Source organism: Centroberyx gerrardi, chromosome 2, assembly GCF_048128805.1.
Source record: "Centroberyx gerrardi isolate f3 chromosome 2, fCenGer3.hap1.cur.20231027, whole genome shotgun sequence".
Classification (NCBI taxonomy): Eukaryota; Metazoa; Chordata; class Actinopteri; order Beryciformes; family Berycidae; genus Centroberyx; species Centroberyx gerrardi.
In genome coordinates this window covers 16100448-16126697 of record NC_135998.1, presented here as the reverse complement: position 1 = coordinate 16126697, position 26250 = coordinate 16100448, and the positions used below count along the sequence as shown (strand labels likewise).

Sequence of the window (26250 nt, the reverse complement as noted above, 5' to 3'; positions counted from 1 at the left end):
GCATGAGGTGCTGGTGTTTCCGAATCAGAAACTTCATGTGAATTTATCTCTGTATGTGTGATGTATTTTTACACTTCCATTAAGATGTCTATACAAAAGATGTGGTATACATTATTGATCTATTTTATTGTTTGGAAAATTCCATATTCATCGAATGAAATGGAGTGATGTCAAACCCAACTTTTAAATTTTCAAGACAGCCCTTTCTAATTATGTTGACTATCTGTTATTAATAAAAAAGTTAGAAAGACATAACACATTTTGAATTTACAGCAGCGTATATGTTTGTATGTAGGTATGTTTGATATGTGTTGTATGTGATGGTGTATTTACAGTGAAACACATTTTTGTAATCTGAAAAACACAAGTACGTCCAAATTAACTCCTGCAAAGATACAAAACTGAGCTTCAAACTGGCTTCAAGATTTCAAAACTAAGTTTCAACCTTTCTTGAAGCTTGAAGCTTTGAAGCTGTGGCAGTGATCTCATACCACATGATCTCTCTGTGTCTCTCTCATGCATACACAAAGCTTCAAGATTAAATTAAGATATTTTATTATTGCTCGCTCGGACAGTCAAATGTTTACAAAAATAAATTAGAAATGCATAAAACTTTTTACAGACACACGCAAATAAAATTAACCTTCATTTTCAAAGAGAGGACATCGCAGATTTCATTGGGCCACATTTTCTATTACAAATTATACTATGTTGGAAAATTAAACTGATTACAGAATATACTGTAGGCCTACTGTATCCATCAAGATACTTTTCAACCTGTCTTGATATTTCTAATAGCATTGTGTGTCCAATTAACATCATACTCAATAGGCACATAAATGGTTGGACTGGATTTTCTTTTTTTTTATATTTAAAAGCAGCTATTGAAGCGTCAACACGGCTCTGTTTTTCCTTCCCAAGCCTCCTGAAAGCTGAAGCTGATCAAATAGCTCCTTCTGCAGCCACCATGCTCTCGATAGCAGCCCAGTCTAGTTTGCTGAGGCTGCTGCCGGCGCTCTCAGAGAGGTTCTCCAGCCAATCCATCCCCAATGCACCAGTTCTGGCACCATCTTCCTGGTCATCCAACAGCCCAGACACACCCTGAGAAGCAAACGACAAATCGTCAGGATTTGAAGCCACATCACCTATCAACTTCTACTGCAGCTCAGGGTTTTAAAAGCCCAATCTGTAATCCAGTCTAAACAAAAGGTTAGCTCCACTGTAGAAATTTGTAACACGAAAGTGGAGACATTTTTTTAATTCTCAAGTTGATGAACTGAGTTCTTGATTCAAGCACAGACAGAAAACAACATTTAAATTAGTTATAGTGTTTTCCGAAGCTGATAAAGATTTGTTTACATTGGGAATGTGTGGAAGAGTTAATTGGTTAGCTGTAATGGATTAGATAGTTACAGAGAGGTTATTTTCCATCTATAAGTCAGACTCCTCCAGGATATACAGTATGTGAATGTACACCTAATTTATAGGGTGGACAAATGCCATTCTTACTAGTTCAGCCTCTGACTCCTCCGGGTGCAGCAACCTGTACATCTCTGGAGGGGGCTTCCACGGACTCACCACCTCTCTCTCCTCTCGCTCCCTCTGCTCCCACCTTACTTCTCTTCCTGCAACACTCCCTCCAGATGGAGATTTGTTCAGCGCCATCTTCCTCTGGTGTCCTGTGTGCAGCTCCCCACCCTGGCTGGCCGTGTGTGACTTAGTCTTGCTCTTTGTGTCAGTGAGCATGCCACGTCTGGTCACCTGAGATAGACGGTCCCTCGGCAGAGAGCTCACTAACACCAAAAAAAAGTGTTATCAACAGTTAATACACACATGGCATCTCAGTAAGCATTTTCTACAGGACACAAATCAAAGTAGCTGAATATCCATATGATACCTGGTCTGTGCAGTCCCAGTCTCCTGCGTTGATTCTCCAAAGGCCACCCTTGCACCTCAGCGTTGTTCCAGGGACTAAAGTGGGGCTGAGCTTGTCCTGACTGGGACTTAGGACTTCTTTTATCATCGGCAGATAGACTACGAATCCTGAGACAAAGATGTCACCTCCATTATGGTTCACAGATCAGGTCATACTCATTTCAGGTCAACTCATTTAGAAAATTAGATCAAACAGAATCCTAGATCAGACAACTACTATTCTTAAACCTTTTATGCAAATAGGTCCTGGTATGATTACTGTTGCAGGATACCTGTAAGTGCTGTTTACACTGCCAGAGGGTGGAGCTGTAGCAGACCGCATGGAGGAGGGGAACGGAGCGCTTTCAGGCTGTGAAGAACTGGGCAAGGTTGGAGGAGTGGTGGGAAATTCACTGATCAAAGAACAGGCCTCAAGGGTCCGCTGGTTATATTGAAGCATCACCCTATCAAACCAAATAAAGCCCATAGTTACACACAAGCACATACAGTACATGCACCTCTGTGCACAGGAAATGTGATCAGATACATACTTGTCTTTTTCCTCTTTGGTCTTCCTAATGGCACCTCGATTTTTGTATGTTGATTTCTGTAGAAAGCAGTGGCATGGCTGGTCAACAACAATAATAATAATAATAATACATTTAAAAAAACATATACAATGGAATATCAATTCAAGTAAAAATGGAGGCTATCTCACCGATGCTCCAGAGGTGGAGTAAGGTCTGTACTCTCTCTCCCTCATCCTCTCTCTCTGTTTTTGGTAAACTGCCAGTCTTTCCCTCTGTTTCCTTCTCATCCAGATCCTCAACTGGCTCCTCTCATCCTCTGAAAGGTCGTGTCTCTGCAACATCCATTCGCCTTGCTGCTGGTCCCGCCCGCTGTCAGTCACATTACAGCTCAGTGATAATCATATTACTTTAGGGACTGGGAATCATAACTGAGCCTGAGTTGTTTATGTAGTAATGCGAATGTTATACTTTTTTAACAGTAGGTACTATACCTGCTAAGGTGGGCAGCCTGTGAGTAAGACAAATCCAGGTCAGTCGGGGATAAAGCGCCTTCCCTCACCAACTCGCCTAAGATATCTGCAACATCACTCAGCCCACTTTGACACAGAATCTCATCTGCCCATCTAGAGGGTAGGGGCGGGTGGAAGGGAGAATAAAATAAAAGAGAAAGGAAATAATAATAGTGGAGTGAGAGGAGAGTACAAGGAAGTATATACACAATGGATAGTATAAGTTATAAAACGGTTCAAAGATATAAAATCTAAACTTACTTTCCAAATGCTCCCGATGCTTCATTCGATTGATCTTTAATTTCTGCGGGAGCAACACAATCATTCAACAGACAAAATAGCCACTTCAAACAAGCATGGGTCCCACTGAACCAGAATACTGTACAATCCATCCTACAACTAAAATCCCACCAAGGCCAAACAGTGCACCAGTCCTGTATTAGGAGCTCAGGAGAGAATTACACAGGATCATGTGGCGAATAAAGAGTGATCAAATACTAACTTCACATGACTTTTTCTCTGTTAGAGTTGATTTGTCTGAGGTCTTGCACTCCACTGTAATTGATATGACAGTAAGTACTTTAACCTCATTTGCATATTTTGGTGTAAACTACAAATTATTCAACTCTACAGCACAAAGGTTGCCTTTAACTTCATCTCACTGCTCCAGTATTTATGATATTAACTCTTTAAAATGCAGTTGTTCATCCCCAGGCTAGCTCAGTGGTTAAATTAGTTACAATTAGTAGGCAGAGTGCTTGAATAAAGTGCATCTTTACTTGAAGGGGTGTGAAGGCGGGAAGGACCAGCTCTCTGATTGTCAGCAGAAATGGGAGAGAGAACGGAGGGATGTCGTTCTGGAGTAGAGGAGCCATTATGAGCCACATGGTCTTCTTCCTGCCTCTCTTCTTCCTCCTGACAGGCATTTGGTTCAATTAAAGTATATGGCCGTCGTCTCCATGCTGTTACAGACAGGGGATACGCAACTCATGTTAATGATATGGATACTCTGTTGCAGCCCCACTTCATGATTTAGGCTGATTAGACAGATATATGTTTTACATAAAAGTCTTGCCTAGTGCAGCTTTACAATTAGCGGTCCAGAGTTTCAGCGTTCTTTACTGAGATACTGTTTGGGGTCATACCTTTCTGTGGGACAGACAGGCTGACTGTTTTGTTCAATGGCGCTGTGTTCTCCACATCATCATCCAAGACTGGGGTGAGCATCTCAATGGTGTTCACCAACTAAAGAGAGACAAAGAAGGACAGTCTTACAAGCAAACTTGTAAACTTGGGAGACATGGAAAATGTAAGAAGGAGAAATACAGAACACAATACTAATGTACCATCCTGGAGTTCGAAAACTCATTCTCCATGTAGTCTGCAATTTTCTGTAGGGCAGCCAGCTGGGCGTCCATCTCCGACAGGCAGGCAGAGAACCGGACTGCTGGGGGTGTGGAGAAGGCACTGCGAGGCCCAAAGCTCTGGGTCTCTTGAGCTCCACAGGCCTCAGAGGGTCCTGCCCTGTCCTGGAGAGAGGTCGTCACTGGATGCCCACGGGGCTCAATGTGGCGAGGCAAAGGAGACTCTTCGGGGATATCTAGAGTATACAAGAGATATTTAGTACCAACTGGAATAAAACCAAATTGTAGTAATAGTGTTGTTATGCTTCACCACAGATGTGATCTTATCTTATCCAATATAATCGCATAAGACCTGGGGGAATGGTGAGTCTCGGGCCATCCTCTGTAAATGCGACTGAGGGGTGCGGAGCAGCAGTGGCAGACCTAAGAACAGAGGTCGCAAGTACATGAAGCTGTGCTGAAGTAGGGGAAGGAGGCTGGGTGGCATGAGCATCCTGTCTTGTCGGGGTGGAACAGGGTGGCAAATCCTGGCGCAGGGCCTCGTCCTCCAGGTCAATGACACTGAGGAACTGGCGGCCTTCCAGATCCTGAGAGACAGAGAGAGAAAGAGCCAGAGAGAGAGAGATGAATATAAAATCCACTTGATTAAAAGTCCACCCCCCATACAAATATATAGGAGTACAAAGTATTTCAAAGACCAAGGGACAGCATGCCATCATCTTGGAGTGTGAACAACCCCCAAAATGATGGCATGCTGTCATCATCATCTTGGAGTGTGAACAATCCCCAGTGTGAGCTCCACCCTGAGGCAAGCAGCCAGTAGCCCTGACACAGAGAAGGACAGTGCAAGAGAGAGATGAAGTGTGTGCGTGGTTTTTTTTTTCTCCAACAACATGCACCAGAGTGCTGATTCCAGCTGGTGACTCTGGCCTCTCACCAGATTCTTATGTGGTTCCTGTGGGGTCTCCTCTGTGTCATGGACAGGGTGCTCTCTGGGAAACCGCAGATTCACGAACAAATCAGGAGGGAGAACTACAGCAGAACTTTGTGCTGGATGGAGGAAACACACACACACACACACACACACACACACAAAGTTTAACTCTTCACTATATCCACAATACACGAAAAGATAGTTGTAGAATATTGTTCTTGCTATACACAATATGATATGATCAACTTACATTCAGGGCTCGTAGCAATCACAGAGGTGTGGGCAGATACAGCTTTATCCAAAAGTGTGGGAGGAACAGCTGGAACAGAACAAAGACATAATAAATGGTGAATAAATCAGTACTATAAACAAACAAGTTTAAGCTGAAATTTTAAGGCTATAATATAATAGTATTACTACTAGTTAGTAATTAGTCACCTCATCTTCTCATGAAAAAAACAAAACAAACAAACATGGGATACAGTCACAAATATGGAGAAATAGTATTTAAAACAGGATTCTGTGACTTTTCACGATTCCTGGGTCTACGTAATGTTTTGTGATAAAAAACAAGTAATGTTGTATATTACTTGTGATTACACATGATGTGACTACATTGTGATTAACCTTTGACTACATTAAGTGGAAATAATATCCCTTAGGGCTATGAAATGTTAGCAATGCAGTCACGACTGCATTGCTAGGTGAAATTGAAAACCTTTCAGATTTTTAATTACTGAATCTTTACTCCATAAATCAAGTGACAGTATAATCGTTTCACATTTCATTTCAATGTTAAAATGCAAATAAAATTGTCAACACCAGACTCCAACGTATCAATCATTGGGGAGACAGATATTGCAATGTTTCACTGTATCAAGTCTTACAACCACCCCGACTCACCTGGGTCTGTGTTGGTGAAAGCATCATGACTCTGCGGAGGTCTCTTATGTGTGGAGGCAAAGGCATGGAGCTCGGCTGTAGTGGATATGGCCTGGTGCAACAATCTCTGACCAGTCAGCAAGGAGTCAAAGGACCCTGAGAGTTATTAGGAAAAGAACAACATATAAAGGGACTTGTACATAGGACAGGATAACTCTACCCCTTAAAAACAAGGGAAGTAGCCAGCCAGGAAGAAAAAGAACATGGAGGAAAAATTGATAGTGACAGTATAAGATTTTTCCGAATTACTTAAATCTTCTAGCCAAGTGGTCATACCAGGTGTGTTTAAAAAACTCAGTGGAGATTAGCTATCTGTGACCATTGGTTGTCATATGTTTGATGTTATATTGGATGTCATATATATACACATCACTAACAAGATAACAAGCTGGGAGTGGAAGCGCTCATGTGGAAGAACCATAAGAGATAAACCGATATATTGGTGTGAAAAAGAAAGATGTTCTAGGCACTCTTGAAGCAACATTTTTAAAAGCCTTTATCTCATGAATAGTTCAAAAGAACATATTAAAAACAATTCCAATGTGTTTTGCTCATGCTGTTGCCTTCAGGCCGAAACAGGTTGGGAGTTTTTTTTTTGTTTTTTTTTAAATGTTCTTCTCCTTCCCATTTCATTAAACTCAACCCCACACCAAAGAGCATCTTCAGCAAATGCTTCCACACAACAAAACGCAAGAGAAAAACTCTCTGTCCTCTCTTTGAGATATATTGGCGTACCAATGCTGGCTGATATCAGTGTTTTCCAGACATATTGATATTAGTATATATATTTTACTGATAATACTTAAATAAAAATAGCAAAAAAGGAGAGCCTTTGATACAGCATGTCTAATTTCTGATCTAAGTTTTAGATGCATTTTCTTTTTCATGCAACCAAAGAATATCTTAATTGGCAATATACTGGATATTATTAGTTTCCCTCTCCAGTAATCACAATACGTTTTGGACATAAAATTTCTGAATATATATCGGTCCGGCCTTGGATACGGCATGTGTAGTCAGGGATGCATTTGACACTAACCAAGTGGAATGGCAAAGTCCTGCCCACGGTTGAACTGTACTCCCTCAGCTGCAGGCTCCACGTTTACAGGCCCATCTGTTGGCTAAAGACAAATCGGCACAAAAATAGTTGGTGGTGTTACATTTTAATATTGGTAATAGTACAATAAATTTGGGTTACCAGAAATAACATTGTTCTACCTCTTGTACAGGGATGATGGACTCATTTGGTCTGAATGTGACCTCTGCTATTTTTCCTGTCCTCCTCGTCTTCTCCTCTCTCCTCTTCTGCCTATAAACAACAGAATCGGTAAATACAGTTTGTAAGATAAGCAGTAAGAAATATATATATATTTTAAAAAATGAAAACTAAGGTAAGGGATTACCTCCTACTGGAGTTGGGGCTGGTGGAGTTGGTAGCTCTTCCAGTGTTTAGAGTAGGTGGGTCTAGTCTGAGTAACTGTAGTCCATCCTCTCCAGCATTCTGCCTCCCAGCAGCAGAACATAACAACTCCTTCAGGGGGATGAGACGGGTCTTTTGGGCCAGAGGGGCTGCAAGGGGCAGCATCTATGGCAGAAACACAAATCCACTGTATATAAGTTACAGGATAAGATTTAATGACACCTATAAATGCTGCGGGAATTTGCAGAGTACTACCTACCACTGTTGATTCAGAGTCTATATGAAGAAGCTTGATCCTGGATGTTTCTCCCATGGGAACTGCAAGGACAGTAGATGGTCTGGAGGAAGATGGTATGGGCAGCTGGGGGAAGGTGGTGGGACTGTGTGGAGCAGGGTGAAAGTGTAGTAGGCGAAGGCCCTGAGTTGGTAGAGGTCTGTGAGCTGGGAGAGCATGGGGAAGTATCAGGAACTCTTGCCGTCTGGATCGCTCCAAACAGGGCCGTGACACATGATCCTGGGGTCGGGTGCTACTGGGAGTTGGGTCACATGGAGGATTTGTGTGCAAAGCCAGGCTACGTTGTCTTGGCGGAACTGAAGACTCCCTTCTCTTTTCCTTTACTGCCCTCTGTTTAAGCTTGAGGCGAAGGGGTTCTGTGGTGCCAGTGCTCTCAGTCTGAGGCCCCCAGGCCTCTTGGACTGGGAGATGGTGAGGTGAACTCTGGTGGGGCAACAGAGAAGAGTGGGGCTGGAGCAACTTCAGCCCCAAGCATGTTCTCTGCATGTTACCATTAGGGGGTGGTACCAAAGGGGCACTGGGAATTGGCTGACTGGGGTCTATAGTGGTCAGAAGCCCCTTAGAAGATGGGATTGACCTCCTGCTCTCCCCAAACGGGCTTCCTGGTGGCTCTGTCTGGACAGACAATGGCTGTATTTCCTGCAGTAAAGAGAAAAATCTGTTCAGTTTGGTTTCACTGCGATGAATTGACTATGTGTGTAACAAGCAAATTGGAATATACAAAGTGAATCTGTCACAACTTAACAGAAAATTTCAGCAATACCTGATAATTTTCTTCTGCACTGTTGACAGTGGAGTGTAGGCTCCTGGTGGTGGGACGCTGGTCAAGGGGTCTAACTGAGGAGGTCTTCACTGAGCTCTGTGTGGTAGGCTGGTCTGCAGGGGCCTGGTTGAACTGGGGGTTGTTGGGTCCAGACATTGGGACACAAGCCTGGGTCTGAGGTCCCACAGAAATATTGAGATTTGGCTGAGGGAGGAAATTGGTATATGTGATGATGGCATGTTACATGTGTGGGTTGGGTTCATGTTAGACTGGGCCAAGCAAGTGTTCTGCTGGACAAATGGAAGGTTGGAAAAGGAAGCTCCCACACCCGGCATCAGGCTCATACAGGTGACAACACAAAAACACTCAACTCCAAATGTCTCCTTTCCATGAGTCTGTTCTTACCTGGAACAATCTGGGGAAGTCATCCTGAAGCTGCCTCAAAGATTGTGTCTGAGCGGGTGAAGGCTGATTGGGAGCAGTCAAGGCAGCAGTGGGTGCAATAGCAGTGGAGCTTTGTGGCTGAAGGTGTGTAGGAGCTACTGGTGTGTTGACAGTTGGGTCAGAGAGCTCTGTGTGAACCTCAGCTTCAGGCTGCGCAGTAGGGAGAGCTTGGGGCTCTGGGTGTGGAGGGGCTTCGAGGCCTGCACTCCCTCTGGAACCTCTGACAGAGAGAGGACACACATACAACCATGGCTTGAACAACAAAGCAGCCAATTTCAATATACGAACGAATTTAGATGTTTTGCACTGGGGTTCTATGAGAAAACCACAAAGAAATTCATGTAGCAATCAGTTAATGGGGGTTAAATTTTGTGACAACTTTATACTGTGGTTTACAGAATTACAGTGAACTATAAATTTTCTGCCACAGCGACACAACATGACAGACTTAAAGGCTCAAAAAACAATGCCATAGTGAATAAACTATTGTTACAATTTTGGGACTAACATAAGGCAGTAATTACTCACTCGCTGTGGCTCTCCTTGAAGCAAAAGGCCAAAACAAGCACACGCCATTTTGTAAAGTAAGTCATACGGTGTGTGGCTTTCATATGCCAGCACAGGACTGGGTAATATAGTTGAAATCAATATCACGATAATCATAAGGATTTTTATGCATGTAAAATCACATGTTAAATAACCAAATTGATGTTCATTGCATTGAACTGCATGGTAATTTTAAGTATGATGTCAAACAAAACACCACAACTCTTTCATACCTCATTTTGTCAGAGTTTGAAAATAAAATGAGTGCTTGATATCATCAGTTTACACAACAGAAAAAACCGACAGCAAAAAAATCATATCATCACAATATGATTCCACTGAAAGATGATAAATGATAATATTGAATTATTGCCCAGCTCTGTGCCAGGCAGCACCATGTTTGCATGGTTACACACTCATCTCAACCAACAAACCATCAAAGGATAGGTAAAAAGTGCCTTTAGCTAACAGAAAAATTAAGAGTTTTTACAGTAATCACAAGGGGGGAAATCATAATCATGTGATGATGGCAGTATTTTTTACATCCACAACTTACTGAGAGGTGGCACTGGAGATGTCTTGATCTTTTTCTGAATAGTCCAAGTCTGAAAGTTTTAAAGCCTAGAAAAGAAAAACAACAGTTATACCTGTGTTTTGGCAATCCTTGATGATATAAATGGATAATGGTAACATTAATTGGCTATATTCACCATTTCAGGTGAAATGTTTCCAGAGATGGTCCCAACAGAAAGGGAAGATGATACTCTCCAGCCCTCATTGTCACAGCTTTTGCCTATGACAAATACATGTCAATTAATCAATCACATCAATTAATATTCTCTCTGCGATAAGTGTTTGCATTAACAGCAACTCTGATGATCTAATATGATCTGTCATACCCTCTTTTTCAGGTGTAACATCAGATTCATCAAGAGAGGGTTGTTGTGAACTTGGTGCTCTCATCTCAGAGTTAAAGGTCACTTGATCTTCATTATGGAGTGGTGTCTTCTGAAATGTCCCGACCTCTGGTTCGTCTGTATGAGATCCGCTAGGGGGAAATACAAGAGTAGGTACTTTCTACATACTTTTTATTTAATTGATTTATTAGTAAGGGACCATGTGCAACGTTCAACATAAATGTTACCATTTGATGTATTGTGCCAGATTTAGCTTAGAGCTCATTTTCATCTGCAGTCCCTTGACAAGGGTTAGTAAAATGAAATAAGCCATTATGAATAAAAACACGGGTTACTCACAAGGATAGTTCTCCTTGCTGTGGGTTGTGATCAGGAAGGGTGATGGGGGTGTTGGCTGATCCAGGGTAGCCTGTATCAACACTGCTGTCTCTCTCCAGCATCCAACCCACCTCAGGCTGCAGCACTGGAGCCACAGTCCACTGCATTTCAGGAACCTGGGTGTGGGCGCTGTCGTGGTCTGTCCCCATCAGGGCAGCAGTGAACCTGCGCTCCAGCAAGCTGAGGGCTGTGAGGACAGCAGGTGCCGAGGCTTTAACACGAATCACTACTCCTCCGTCAGCCATTCCTCCATTCCCTTTCCCCTTCTCCTTCTTTTTGCCATGATGTCCTAGCAGCACCCTCCTATCAGCCCAGCGTACCATCCACTCCAGCAGCCTGCCCAGCTCTGGGAACTGAGCCTCTAATTTAGGGTCCAGGCCCTGCTGCAGTTCCATCACGGCTTCCATGGAAGCTAGGGAGCCAAACGCCAAGCCCTCTGATGGCTGCCCCGAGGGAGAAGCGCTTTGGATAGGGCTAGGCTCAGAGTCCAGGTGGCCTCCCTTCATTCCCAGGTCTGAGGCCACGCTGGCCTGCTGTTGGAGGCCAAACAAACCCTGTTGCTTCCCAGCTCTCAGCCCAGGGAGAGAGGTAACAGAAAGGCTGGTTCTGGATATGGGGGCTTCACTCCAGACTGTGGAAGTTTGAGGCTCAGGTGTTGTATCTTGTTGGATGGGCTTGTAGCAGCACCCAGCCCTGAACACTGGAGCATCACTGCCCACATGCCTTCTTGTTAGATGGCGCCCATCCCTTTGACGGCGGCGCAGAGTGGTGAGCACATCAAAGGTGAGGGAATGCAGCTCTCTCTCCCTCAGCTGGGAGCAGAAGCCCTTCAGCAAAGGAAGTTCACAGCCCAAGTCCCCTCCATCAGCACCATCCTTCTCTAGCACGTAGCTGAGGAAGAGCTCCAGGAAACATAGGTATTCTTCATCTTCCAGCTCAAACTCCCAGGTGCCAACCACAGGTAGATAAGGTTGCTCCAGATTATGCTGGCCTTCATTCTCCTTGCCTGGGCCTGGACAACTATCACTCTCCTCCTGAATGACCCTCTCAGTTTTAACAGCAGGCCTCTTCACATCTTCTCTGTCTCGTACTTTAGCTCTCTTGCTGCTGAAAAAGAGCAACACAGACCACAGAATAAGCCACAACATAGATACATATCTCATGGTAAAGGTAGCCCTAATATAGCATGCTGGCTACCTGGTGGTGGGTCGGCTTGGCAGGTCAGGAGAGAAAGCTTCAGATGTATTCTCAGCTGTGTCTGCATCGCTGTACACTAGGGGATGCCCGCAGTCAGTTAGGGTGCTGTTACTCAGATTTGACCCCAGTGAGAGCTGACCTAACCTGGCCATCCCCTGTCTGCTTCCTCTGTCCTCCTCTTCCTCCTCTTTCTCCCACAGGTAAAGCTCAGGAGGGGCCAGGTGCCTCTGCAAACGCTGAAGATCCTTCCTCCTCTGTCTGAGTTTGTCTTGAATCAGAATCATCATCATCTCATTCATCTCCTCCTTTTCCCCTTCTAGAGAAGAGATGGCATGTGAAAAAGTAACATCTATAAATGCATCACATACATTTAGAAAATAAATGTCTTAAATATTATACATTCACTCCCCAAATTAACATTCACTTAAAGGAATACACCACGTTTTTGAGAGATTGCACCATTGGTCAACTCAACCATTAAGTCTTCTCCAGTAGATAATTTGTTCTGGTGCTTTAGCATACACTATGTTGAGTGATCCTATGCAACTAGCATTATCCAAAGTAAGAAGACTGACTTTTCAGCAATAAAGTTATTAGCGGTTTTTATTATATAGTCTGTAGATTAATAATCGTGGACACATGCATGATTCTGGTGTCTGTGATCTCATCACTTAACGGCCAAGTTGACCAACAAGGCTATCTTCCAAAAACTCGGTGCATTCCTTTAAGATTCAGTATTTCAAAGCAACCTGTTTATTAACAGAGCTAGCAGTACCAGGGACAGTGCAGTGCCTCAGTCTCTGCAGCAGTGAGTTGTACTTTTCTCTCAGAGGGACTCTGACTGACTCTTCCTCTTCTGGGAATGCCCGAACCAGTGTCTCTGCCACCTAGGAGGAACAGCCAAGGATGACAAATAAGTCACTCAAAGTCACTCTCTCCAACCTAAATAAACAACAATCTCGAGGTAAGAGAAGACAGGGAAAAGTAGTTCACCAGAGAGCTAGGGGGTAGTTCAGACACAAGGCTGAGCAGTATGTCCTGGACGATTTCCTCAGCATTGAGGAAGCGAGAGAAAGGCAGAAAACGGCAGGCCCATTGGAGGGCATCCACACAGGAAGATCTCACCTCAGAGTCACCTGGGACCTAGGGCACAAATATACACTCAATTGCTTGCAGGGCAACAATGGCTGAGGATATGTACACATAAACGTGTCACACGCACACACACACACACACACACACACACACACACACACACACACACACACGCACACACACACACACACACACACACACGGGTATACCTGTGTATCTCTACCACGGTGTCTGGCTGCCTGATACTTCCTGCAGGAAACAGAGAGCTGGTCCCTGACATGAAGCATCCAGCACAAACCACACAGCTCCCTGAAACAGACTGATGGCAGAAACATAGTTAATAATGTGTACGATCTGAGAGTAGATCATTGATTAGCATATCCAAAATGCACAGCGGATGGCTTCTTACTAATAGTCTGAATGGTAGCAGGGTCCAGGCGACCGTCTTCATCAGGTCCCCGTCTGAAGAAACCTCTGCGGGTGACAAACTTCATCAGACCCTCTGGGAAAGCCCTCTCTTCTTCAGCAGCAGATGGGTGGGAGTATTTCTGCTTGATCTGAAAACACCAACAGGTATTTGCACCATTTCAGATAGTGTAGTGCTTCATAGTGCAGTGTAATCACCAACTTTGAACCATTTAATTTAGAAACATTGTCAATATATGATGGTTATATGTGCATGCGAGGACGTGATAGTAGCAGGATTGGAAATTAGTACCAGCCAACAGCTAGAAAAGTCTGACTGTGACTGGTTAGTCTACTCTACCAGACAATTAGATGGCTACCAACCATCATCTGGAGGCTTAACGTCTGATTTGCCTGGTAAAACCATGAAAGTGGTACAGTGAAGTGTAATCATTCATAAATTGTTGCAACAATTATGCAGCCACAGCATCCTTTATATCATGACCCAATCACTACAAATCAAAACCCTTAGTGTTGCTTCAGAAACTAAGCAAACACTGTGATCTATCATGCCAGATTTTTGCTTACAGTATGTATAAACTGAATTTCAATTTCAGTCCGATTCAGCATGTATCACTCCCACTCAAGTCATCATTTATCCCATACAACTCTTATTCTACCATTATGCCCGACCACAGTGGCTGGTACACTTTGGAATCTACCAGTCACTGCACCAAGTGGTTAAAAAAGGTTGGTTTGCTGTCCTGGGAAGTACCTTGTGTAGTATGTGTCTGGCACGGCGCAGACGGCTGATGTACCACTGGGCAGCAGGACGGCAACAACGTGCAGATCTCAGAAGCAACAGTAATCTCTGGAGCACCCCAGACACTTTGTGACGTGATGCAACTTCTGCAAGCTGCCCGAATGTTCCTACAGGGTCCTAAGCATAACACACACACACACACACACACACACACACACGTTTACCATTTGTAATTAACAATGGAATTCACACCTGTAAGCATTACAGTTGATCCTCCTATTGCATGTACCTGTGTGTTGGAGGAAGGCTGGGGACAATAGAGAGGTGGGGCAGGCAGATACAGTCCACTGGGCACCAGGGCAGGCAGGCAGGAGCACAGGTCTTTGGCTGTGTCCAGCAAGGCAGACAACGGCGAAGACATAACATTCACTCCAGCCATTACCGAAGCCTTCAGAATCTCCTGTGTGGACACCTGTAATAACTCCCAATCTTCTCCTTCCAAAGAGTCTAGTGAAAGGGATTGAGACAAGGCACAGATTAAAATTATATGTCTCCTTGTGTGTTGTCCCAGCTTATAACTGTCATAGCTCACAAACCTGTGAAGCTCTTGTAGTTCTCCTTATCTCCTTCAGGTTCCTGTGAGACAGCCTTTTTGCCAAGAAGAGACTCCAGCTGAGCCTGAAAGATGCTCGCTGGCTCTAAGGCTGCTGGGAGGTGGAGCTCTCTCCATCTGAGCCTGTAATAGAAGATGCAGAGTACTCAGCAACATCTACATGCACAAGAAAACATATGAATTAGTTAGTAACCACCATACACTCATGTATTCACTGATTCATTAAGAGTATACGCCCACACACTGACCGAGTGAAGTCGCAGTGGTCAGCGCAGTATCTTGTATAGGCTAAGCCCAGAGAGGCCGCGGTCTTCCAGTCCCCAAGATGGTGAGCCAACCACACCGCCTCAGGAAGCAGCCCACCGAGCAGGAGCAGGTCCTGAGCATAGTCCACTGTCCACACCTCTGACAGTTGCTGCGCTCGAACTGCCCCAGCCACCCTCTCCTGGCACAGTGGCACCAAGCGCCCAACACAGGGGGCTGTGAAAAGATAAATACATTACCAAATAGAAATTTTAATAAAGAGCGAGACTTTTGCACTGACAAGAAATTACAGTATCTCACCATGAGGGAGATGTAATGGAGGCAGAACAACCACACTGTGTGGGGGCAGGATGTAGAGGGGTTGGTTGGTGAAGTAAGAGGCCATGAATCTGCCCAGGGTCTGAACCACTGCACAGGCTGCCTCACTGTGAAGGTCCACTGGCAGCCATGGACAAGGGAAAGCCTCTGCTGCAGGACACAAAGACAGAACTAATAACTAAAATGTCTTACTATCGCAATGAGATACATTTGTCATTTTGTGGAATCACTGAGCTATAAGAACTGGTGGCTATATAACCAAATGCACTGAAAAATGAAGGTAGACCTACACTCAGTATCCACATTATTACGTACATCTCACCCACTTATGCCAACAGCAGGTATAAAGCATACAGACAGTGATGAGACATTCAGTTACAATTTGACCAAATGTTAGAACGCCCAAGATGTGTGATTTAAGCAACTTTGAACGTCATTGGTAATAGTTTCACTTATAAGTCCATTCTTGGCTTACTTCCTTCATATCTTCGCAATCACATTTATCAAAAGTCTGGTGGAAGTTACTGCCTACGTTGGAAAGGACTTGTTCTTATTATCTGTGCCTAAGGTCCGTATAGAGTTGGGTAAAAGGGCTTTCAAATACTCTGTCCCGTCTAGTTCTCCCAGCTCTCCATGGTGTATTGGTTATAGCAGTATGGCCTATCAGTATTGAGTCTAGCAGACCTGTTGTGTGGGCCATGTTGTCCTTCTGGTGTCCAGCCCTGTGCAGTATCAGGCGGGCCAGGTGGTCCCCCAGCACCTGGGCTTCCCTCAGACGGTACTGGGACAACAGTCCATACAGAAGGGCCAGACACAGCCGCGTCTCCTGGAACACACCGCGATCACAATCTGACAGAAAGAACATATGATTAGCATTTCAGATTTTATGTAACCATGTAGTGTATATTAATGGATAAGGTATATAGGAAGCCATGTTGCTCACTTCTTTTTGTCTCTGCCCAGATTTCTGACCGCCACACATCAGCACTGTTTGAGTACAAGCCAAACAGGAATAGATGTTCTCCTGTGGGGGCAAGAGCAGTAATTCAGCCACTAAGTCAATGCAATCACACCTACAGTTCATTTTCTTTGGACTGAACCATAGTTGAAAAGTTTACGTCGTTGCATTTTTGGTTTTGGTTGGTTTTCATAGTTTGGTTTGTTTAGATTCATATATATACCCACAGAACTGTATGGAACAAAAAAACAACATGCTCATAAAATGATATGCTTTGGTGTCGTTTCCTGCAGTTGGAATGATTCCGTTTTCAGTACACTTGGTAGAGGACCGAGACTCGAATCAGGCGGTCTCAGTGCAGATATTTGGTGCACACCCAAGTTGAAATGGCATTGTTCTCACCTGCTCAAACGAACCGAACTGAAGTAAATGCCCCAGAATTCAATTGTACCGCTCCAAACATGCTTGCTGTGAATGCACCCTTAGACAAAATGTTGTTTTGATTCAGACCTGGGTAACGTAGCAGTGCAGGACCGTCCTCTAGTCTTTCTCCTGTAGCTTGAACAGCTGTCTGGATCTGGGACAGGATGATAGACACCTCCTGTTGTTCCTCCTCCCAGCCATCAAGGCCTTTGCAGCCTTTCAGTTCCTCCATATACTGCTGGGTGATCCTGTACACCCACTGCCACACTCCCAACAATCTGCCCCAAAAAATACAATCACCACACTTGTTTGACTTTGAGATAGCCTTAAGTCCCAGTCAGCAAACACATGAGAGGCACTGGGTAAGACTGGTATCCACTGAACAACAAATAGCTGAGTCTTTGCTCATAAACATAGATATATGTAAATCCAGAGAGAGAATGTCTCTACCTGCTGGAGGCTCGCTGTGGGACAGGCAGTGCCTGAGGTAAAGAGCTGGGTTTCTCTTCCTTCTCATCCTGTAGCAGAGGTACATAGTAGATATCTGAAGGCCAGAGTTGTGGCAGCTGGGAAAGAGCTTCCAGCTGTGCAGAGGCCCAGACAGTTCTTTGCTGCAGACTGTAGGTGTGGTCGAGAGAATCAGAGGCCTGCTGCAGGATAAGCAGGGCTGTGGATAGACTCTGAGACGATAACTGACAGCTAGAGTGACCAGTCTGGTAGGATTCAGGGAGAGGGGACAGCAACAGGCGTACCAGCCGTTTACTGAGCTCTACCACCAACTCCAAGCAGCCTGGCCCATTTGAGTGAGTGGCATCCCAGGGAAGAAAAGAGAGAAGGGCTTTGAGAAGGTGCAGGAAGCAAGAAGAAACTGAGATATTCTTTTTCCCTGTGTGGACCATGGAGCTAGGGATCAAATGGAGCAAAGCAGCAAGTCGTACCACACAGTGGAGGGTGTACTTCAGCAGACGCCCTCTGTGTTCTACAGTGCTTCCAAGAGACAAACCCAAAGCCCAGGCTGTTAACAGGCTACCCTGGATCTGCCCAAGTTCACGAAGAAGAAGGGGGGTCTTCCTCTCTGAGTCAACAAAGTTCTTTTCATGATCTAGGTAAGGAATAGGACCAGGGCCAATCTGTGAGTCCAACGGGGCGTGGAGCGTGTCAAACATTGAGGCAAACTCCAGACGACCTCCGTCCTCCACATGGGAACCGGCAGGTGGTCCGTCTAAATCGGAATCGTCCTCAAAAAAAGTCTAGCAAGTAAATTAAAGACAAATGACATAAATTAATCAAGCATTCAATCCAGCATTCATGGCCTATTGTCACTAACAAGGTGTATAGCCTGCACCAAACTCAGTATCTAAAGCTACAAGTTTCTAGCTCATAGTAATTGACAGACCTGTACTTTTTGAAGAAGCTCCTTGGTACCACCCATGGTACCCTGGTCCTGCAGAAAAAGGGGCAAAGTGGACCCGTCTGTGGCTGGTGAAGTGGCTGGGTCTGTGGTGTTGGGCCCAGATGTAACTATGGGTCTGAACTCATCCAGGCTGCTGCCAAGATTCAGACAAGACACTGACTCCAGCCATGCCCTCGCATGAATCTAAAAATAATAATTATGAGGAAACAGTATAGTCAAGAGCCCTGCAGAAAGTGTTACCTATTGGCAGATTTGCTGTGAACACAGTGATATACTATACACTGTAGAAAAAACAGAACAATCTCTTGAAAGAAGAAAAAGGTGGCACCTCAAATCTTTTATTTAATTTTTTTTTAAAGAAAAAAGAATCTGGCCACAACAGGCTAACTAATATTTCCAGTCTCAGACAATTTAGATTCCCTTATTTGCATCAGGCTGTCAAATCCCTTTGTCATCTTTCCTCATCTTTTCCTCATCCTTTCATCAGTTTTCAACATTAAATACAATAAATATTGGACATGGTGAAAGGAATCTACATGACTGGTTGTTGTTCATAGGCCTCCTAGTTTAATCTGACTGTCAAATAAATTCAAACAATTGTAGAAATAATAATCAAATTAGATTTCACCAGTGCTGCAATATGATTGCTATTCACAACACAACTTATTGGGTTTAATTAAAATAAATTCCATGCTGTAGCTTATTCAAGAAAGAGTTTGAATCTCTGGAAAAAGAGATCCCAATGCCCACTTCCTGAAGTCCCTGGTTTCTCACCTGTGACTTCTCCAGTATCCGGCTGGCCCTCTCTAGGTCATTGCTAGTGTCCTGTAGTAGAGTCTTCAGCAGCAGCGCAGGGGAAGGCCTCTCTAGCACCTTCAACACTGTGGCCATGTAGCCATCAGACACAATGAGGTAGAACAGCCGTGGATGCCAGGTCACAGAATAGCGTTGCCTAAGGACGTCCCGCACAGACATGCTAGAGCTGGAGAGAGAGGCCTCCCCTTTCCTTGCAGAGGTTGGGGGCCTGCAGACAGAAAGGGCAGTTGGTGCAAAAACAGAAAAAGGTTTTATGAAAGAGAGGAGATAAAATATTATATCAGATAAGACACAACCCGTTAATACACACTACATTGATTTTCCATTCATGCTTATGGCACAAGAACAGGATAGAAGCAATGATTTAACTCTCATGTTGAAAAGTGACAGTGAAGCAATAGATAAACAAAGATGATGACAGATGAGGGAGAAGAAGAAATACGGTAATTCCAAAGAACCTCAGCTTGAACAAATCACTGACTTGTAACAATGGCTATGGAGGGATGAGTAAAATATTTCAAACATATACCTGTATGTGACCAGAGGGTGAAGAGGTAGGAAGTGCGCGGGCCCAAAGTCAACATTGCAACCAGAGCTCGACAGAGAGAGAAGCCCCCCAAGGCGAGCCAGCATGAGAAGGGAGCCTCTCTTTAGGACACAGGCCAGGAAAAGCCCACCTGGTGCCCAGCTCACACTGCCCACCCAGTAGGATCTAAAAGAGAAGATAAATTCATTAAGCCCCTTATAAACAAAGCAAATAAAAACAAGTACCAACCACAGAGGCCTTTCAGGTGACGTAACACACCCTTTGGCGGCCATAATGGAGGTCCGCAGCTCTTAGGGAACAACAGCTGTGAACAGCTGGTTGTGTTTATAAACACATGACTTGGCTGTCTCAACCATGATTAAACATGGTTAATTTCTGTGCTGAACTAAAAAAAAATATCTAGAAAATGTCATCAAACAAAACAAAAAGCCACAAAAACACAGGGCCAATAACAGCAAAACTGTTGGAGTTCATTACCTCAGTGTGCAAGTGTTTAAGAAACCAAAATATCTGCTCACATACAGCCCAAAAATTCCTGCTCAGATAATCTTATTATGTGCTTATGTTTCAAAATGCTCTTTTGTTCATGCACACTGTACCTTATATATTTAGAGGGGATATCCAGTTTCTTGCTACCACATCCTCCCAGTCCACTGGATATTGAGACAAAATTTTGCGTGCTAACAAAGAGAACCTGTGTAGCCTGCATTCAAAAACAGGAAACACAAAACTTGTTTTACACTTCTATGGGAGTGTTAACATAGGCTTTCAAAGAGAGTAATGTAATAGGAGTAAATGAAGAATTGAACAAGGTAAAAAATAGAGACAGAGTGGGCAGATGCTCACCCTAGGATCTCTCTGGTTCAGCACTATGGCTAATAGTTGGCCATCAGGAGAGAAGGCTGGCACCAATGCCCCTCTGGACTTCACTGGGTGACAGGGCGGAGTGAGACGGGACATGGGGTATGTCTTGCTGGCCCACTGTATGCTGTATCCCACAGAACTACAGAGAGAAACATCACAATCACGGCTAAGATCTAATTTGTAACTTTCCTTATAAATACTGTAATAGCCAATGCAAGTTATGATTGTTACATATAACTGAGTGTCACATGGACCAGTCCACTCACCCCACTCTTGCATGGTCCTCATCCCACTGAATTTTCAGGCAGGTGATGGTTAGCTTCTCCCCAGATGTGAAAACAAATGCTGATAAACAGGCATCACCCAAAGCCTGTAGGGGAGTGTTGGAGGGAGATACAAATGAGCAGGCCAATAGCAAATAAACCAAGAGGGAAATAGTACAGAGTAATTGATCATCGCTTTATATGATTCCACCACACACTGACACAATACATATACTAATTAAAGTATACAGACCTGTGTCTTAACAAAGATGCTGTGTTGGGATGCTTCTTTGTCTTGTGAAGAAGGCAGAGCGGTATCTTCAAGGGGCTGTATGTGCGCCCAGTTCCCCCTGACAGTGCCATCTCGTACACCTGTCAAATCCCTGACATCCACACACTCCCACAGGAACACCTGCCCTGTTAGGGCTACCAGCAGCACACGCATCCCATCCCCCGAAACCTGAAGAGACAGACGCGTGCCATTCCCTGTGGAAATACACACATACACATACATCCATGGATTCAAGATCTTAGAAAAGCAGACATTGCCGTGCAACACCCACCCACAATTCACAGACACTGAGAAGTCTGGGGTAAAAAAGAGAAAATAGTTAGTACATCTCTTCCCCACCTCTCCCAAGTTTCCGCATATTGCATTCTCTCAAAAGTGAAGTGCATGTGTAGATGGTTACTGCACACACTGGATGCTCAAAAGCGTTCTAAACTGACCAGGGTCAAGGCAACAGGCCTGTGGTCATTCAGATGTGTAATATTGTTTTTCTTTAGCACTGGGATGATTATTGCAGACTTAACGTCAGCTCTGCTGGTTCTTTATGTAGTTTAAGAGACAAGTTAAAACACTGGTATAAAACTAATTTCCTCACATTGGAGTATACAGACCTTGAACTGCAGTAATCAGCTGAGCTACTTGTGGGACTGCTGCAGCAGTCTTTAACAAGTCTTTATCTCTGTTCCATAGAAATAGCTCTCCTGAGACCAGCAGTCCAGAAAGCCAGACACCTGAAAAACAACAAGAAACTAGCAGTATGATCAGATTGGCAATGATGCATTGTTTCGACTTCAGAGGTTAAACTCACCATTCTGGGATGCAGCCATTGTCACCACACTGGTGAGCAAGGGATAGAGTTTAGGGGTCTTCTTCTTGGTGCGGCCAGAGACCATGTTGATCTCACTGATCCGTTTGTCATCTAACAGGAAAACAGACTCCTTCTCCTATAGAGAGTGAAGTGACAGGTTCACAATCATTCTCAAGCGGCTAGAAAGATTAACCAACTAAGTTGGCGTCATTGTCACAAATGCTTAACATTTTAGTCTCTTTTACCTGCCCAAGCCAGCAGAATCGCGGCCATGGCTTCTTCCTTTTGATGCTGGATGACAACACAACCTCCAACTTTAGCTCCATGTGTAATAGTCAGCATCAATTCCGTCACTTGATCGTGCATTCAGGGAAGTGTCATCAGACTGCCCGCTATAAAGACAAGCAAATCAATGCGAACTTGACGTTAGCTAAACCGAGTAGCCAACATTACAACAAACCTATTCGATGCAATACGAATATGAAAATTTGGTGGTTGAAAACAGCATCAGCATTAAATCTCCAATGGATAACATTACACATTTTAAATCACAGTGGAACAACGACAATAAAAGAACTGCAATGGAAACGTGTGTGATCTCTTCTTGTTTACACTGTGTGACCAGATGTTAGCTAGCGTTAGCTACTTAGCTAATTTAGGCTACTACGCGGAGCACTAGTCACTAAAAAGTCTACGTTTTTCAGCTACCTCTCACACGTATAACATATCAATCGCCTGCGTAAAATGTACAAATGTAAACATAAGTTATAGCTACCATAATCATTAAATATTTCGAAATTCCCTCCGCTTCAGCACCCAACGATGTTTCCCATGATGCTCTTGAGAGAAGCTTCAGCGCGTTGCCCTAGGAACCTAGAGGTATAGCTGACGCCCTGAACGCTGTCTAGACGACAGGCGGCGCCATGGGTAACTTGCTATGATTCTGATCTATGGCCCTTTTCGGAATGGGACGCGGCCCAGTTTAGATTGACGCTTAGCCAATCAGAGAAGACAAGTCAAGAGGAAGGAGGAAGATAAACACAGCGGCAGCAGCAGCATCGTTCATGTAAAACCAAAGGGGACTAAATTATTTCAACATTGAAACTAACTTGATTTCGCCAGGGAACAGTGAAATCTTGAAGAGTCTTCAATGTAGTTTTTGTCGCTGTAGCTCAATGTTTATCATCATAAACAAACCCCAGGCAACTTCAATTACCTCTTAAAGTACCTTAGACCAGTGGTTCTCAATGTGGGGTCCGGGGACCATCAGAGGTCCCTGAGGGGGTTCCAGGGGGTCCCCAGCAAATGGATGAATTGTTAAACTTCACCATTATTTAATTTACAAGAAGTGAACACTAATGTGTACTAAATTAGGGGTCCTTGATATGAAAAAGGTTGAGAATCACTGCCTTAGACTACCCAACTACATTGGTTATATTACATCTAGGCTGGTATATTGATTAAACTGTTAATGGGCTAATGCACGCTGTTTCACCACAGCATAATCCTGAACTGCAAACTGTGAAGTTTCAGTCTGTTTGTCTTAATGGATGGTAAATGTTATGGGGAGAATAATGTTGTAGTTTCATTAACAACAAGCATTGGAAAACATGTATGTCTGGAGTCCCTTAGCATGTATAAGGCAATAGTAGGTACTTTGACTCAAGACATATTTCTGTAGCTCTCTGAGTGAATGTAGGCTACTCGAAATACTGAGTGATATGACAGCAAAAACTTATTAGTAGTATTTGTGTTTCTACCTGACACATCACATAATCATCCCAGTAACTGCATGATGCATTTAATGTCTTTATAAATTTAAGGAACACTCCCTTGCTTGTATAGTTGTTCAGTTACACAGACTTACTGTTGTACAAGCGTGCCTTTGCCAGCAGATGGCAGTATGCCTCAACAGGCTGTACTGTGTAGCCTCAGTATAGCAGGAGTGTTCAGTGAGTTCACATCAAACCCAGTTCTCACTAGCGCAGGATGGTCAAAGTGGTGGCATAAGAGGAACAAAGTCTGTGCACTTAGTCTGTGAGCAATAGCAGATATCTCTCCACAGGGTCAATTTTCTCTGAGGAACAAGCAGGCCTATTAACAGAGTGGGTGTTGGGAGCATTAAGTGCTCTGTTAGTATTCTTTGGATTGTGTGAACCTTTAAGCGATAATGTCTCTTATGGCCTTGTTACAGAGAGTTATTGGGGTTGCCCCAGACCCCTGCTGGTATTTAATTACCCTTGCACTCTCTCCTTTTCATCATGACAGAGATGAGGGCAGCCACCGCCAATGGGTGAAAGAGGAGACTTTACCAAGAACTTCATTGGTTCGGTCGCCTCTGCCTGCCAGGCACAGATGGGACTCTTTATTAGTGTCAGCGCCAGGTTCATTCCGGTCTGATGAGGACAGTCTTAAGAGGGAGGGCTGGACATCCTATGAGGTTAGACATGGTTATCAGGATGAGAGTAGGAGAGAATACCTTTTGGAGTATTTGGAGAGAATACCTTTGGATGTGTATGATCTTGTACCACCTAGGCCAAAAAAGATGTGGTCGACATACAAATGATAAGTAAAAACAAACAAAGTAAAAAACAAACTGTTATTATCCTCATGTATATTTAAAAATGGCAACAGTTTACAGCATCAGTTCTGTCGTCAGAATCAAATTAAGGAGCGGCATTCTCTATATATGAAGAAGTGTATATATGAAGAAGCCTTAATAAATTATCATTTTACTGCTTGAATTAAATTGATTTCAGCAAAGTAAATTAGAAGCAGTTATCCAGAGAAACCCGAGGTTTAGTAAGGACAATAAATCAAAGTTGGTGAAATATTAGTCTGAAGTTGAGTCCCTGTCCCTTTTTCATACCTACAGTCATTCACCTGACCATATGCATATTTATCCTTCATGTTCTTCCAACCAGCCAGCAGTATCGCAGCTACACACATATTTCTATGGGATATGCTAAACATCATTATGATCTATAAATGTTTTGACTTGACCATATAAACTCAGATAGGCTGAGCAAGGAATTTAATGGAGATAACTATTTTAAAGAACTTTTTTTATTAAGAGATGCTCATAAATCCTGCTGCATATATCTTTCTAACAACACTTTGATTATAAACACATATTTCCAAGTAATGTGAATGTTTTTACGACACACTGAACGTTTTAGCCGTGAATTTTGACAGAATTTGACCCTTTATCCTTTCTAAGCAATGCTGGAAAATGCAGTGTAGGCTATTTTCTGTTTACCCTCCATGAGTCTAAAGGTTTGTAAAATAACTTCTAGAGGTGTAAGTAAATAAGCAAAAGCTTTCTCAGACAGTTGATACCAAGTCATCGGCATGAATAACTCATCAAAGCAACGGGTTTATAATGTTCACAAATCTTTCATTTCCTGTTTAACTTAGCAGCTTTAGGCATGTGTGCCCTATGGTTTGGAAACTCAGCTGAATAATGTTATCTTGTGATATTTTTAAAACAAGCAGGTTATGCCATGTTTAGAACTGAAGTATTTATGTTAGTGAACATGTCACACAGGTATTCAGGGCAGGACATGTTTCTCTACACTCTAGAGTAGACTGTACCAGAGGAATTATCCTTTCAAAATTCTCCAGATATAAAGCAAAATGTCCCTAGACTTTAATTCGTAGAGATACCATGGTACTGTTTTCTGCTTCCATGATGTTAGCTTGTCCTCTTTGTTTTGTTGCATTTGTTATGTTGTTACTGTAGAGCCAAAGGCAGTACAAAATTATTGTCATTATGCTTATGGGCTTATTGTTTGAAGACAAAATCTACTTCTGTTACTGAGGTACATTTAATCATGGGCTTTAATCAAGGTACATTTAATCAATGGGCATGTGTCTGTTCCAGCCTTACACAGCATCCACTTGAATAAGGCTTTTCTGTGGAGGAAATAAAACTACATCAAGAGGTTCATTTTGTTGTATAATGACCTGTCTGTGTGTGTGTGTGTGTGTGTGTGTGTGTGTGTGTGTGTGTGTACACAAATGCATGCACATGCACACGCATCTTCCCACAAGCAAGGTATTACTGTTGTGATAAGTTCTCATCTGAATTCATTTAACGATCTTTTACCCTTGATGTTGGAAGCAGTTTTCATAAGAAAGGGCCTTTACACACCCAAATATAACTGCAGAATATGTCTAGGATACAGAATACAAATGCATTTGAAAGAGACATTATTCAAAATTATTACATTTGTTTGAGAAAATAATACATTTAAA

General features: G+C 43.4%; 1 protein-coding gene across 1 annotated transcript; it reads right to left on the bottom strand.

The window, feature by feature from the left end:
* Positions 1-568: 568 nt before the first annotated feature.
* Positions 569-22319, bottom strand: cplane1 (ciliogenesis and planar polarity effector 1). Its single transcript, XM_071899560.2, has 49 exons — positions 22239-22319; positions 21994-22129; positions 21797-21916; positions 21150-21382; positions 20900-21003; positions 20616-20772; positions 20369-20472; positions 19752-19934; positions 19181-19430; positions 18389-18589; positions 17443-18242; positions 17080-17270; positions 16555-16635; positions 16296-16460; positions 15594-15758; positions 15278-15509; positions 15013-15152; positions 14706-14923; positions 14429-14593; positions 13658-13805; positions 13458-13567; positions 13147-13296; positions 12929-13040; positions 12175-12466; positions 10918-12063; positions 10561-10709; positions 10372-10454; positions 10218-10282; positions 9077-9335; positions 8672-8845; positions 7873-8331; positions 7597-7778; positions 7412-7502; positions 7233-7314; positions 6155-6289; positions 5502-5570; positions 5255-5367; positions 4670-4904; positions 4300-4553; positions 4099-4198; positions 3733-3915; positions 3215-3257; positions 2936-3067; positions 2633-2813; positions 2466-2521; positions 2208-2378; positions 1898-2043; positions 1510-1793; positions 569-1101 (listed from the first exon to the last, which is right to left on the bottom strand). Exons 1-49 carry the CDS (start codon positions 22317-22319, stop codon positions 943-945), a joined length of 9489 nt encoding a protein of 3162 aa, XP_071755661.2. The 3' UTR covers positions 569-942.
* Positions 22320-26250: the final 3931 nt, after the last annotated feature.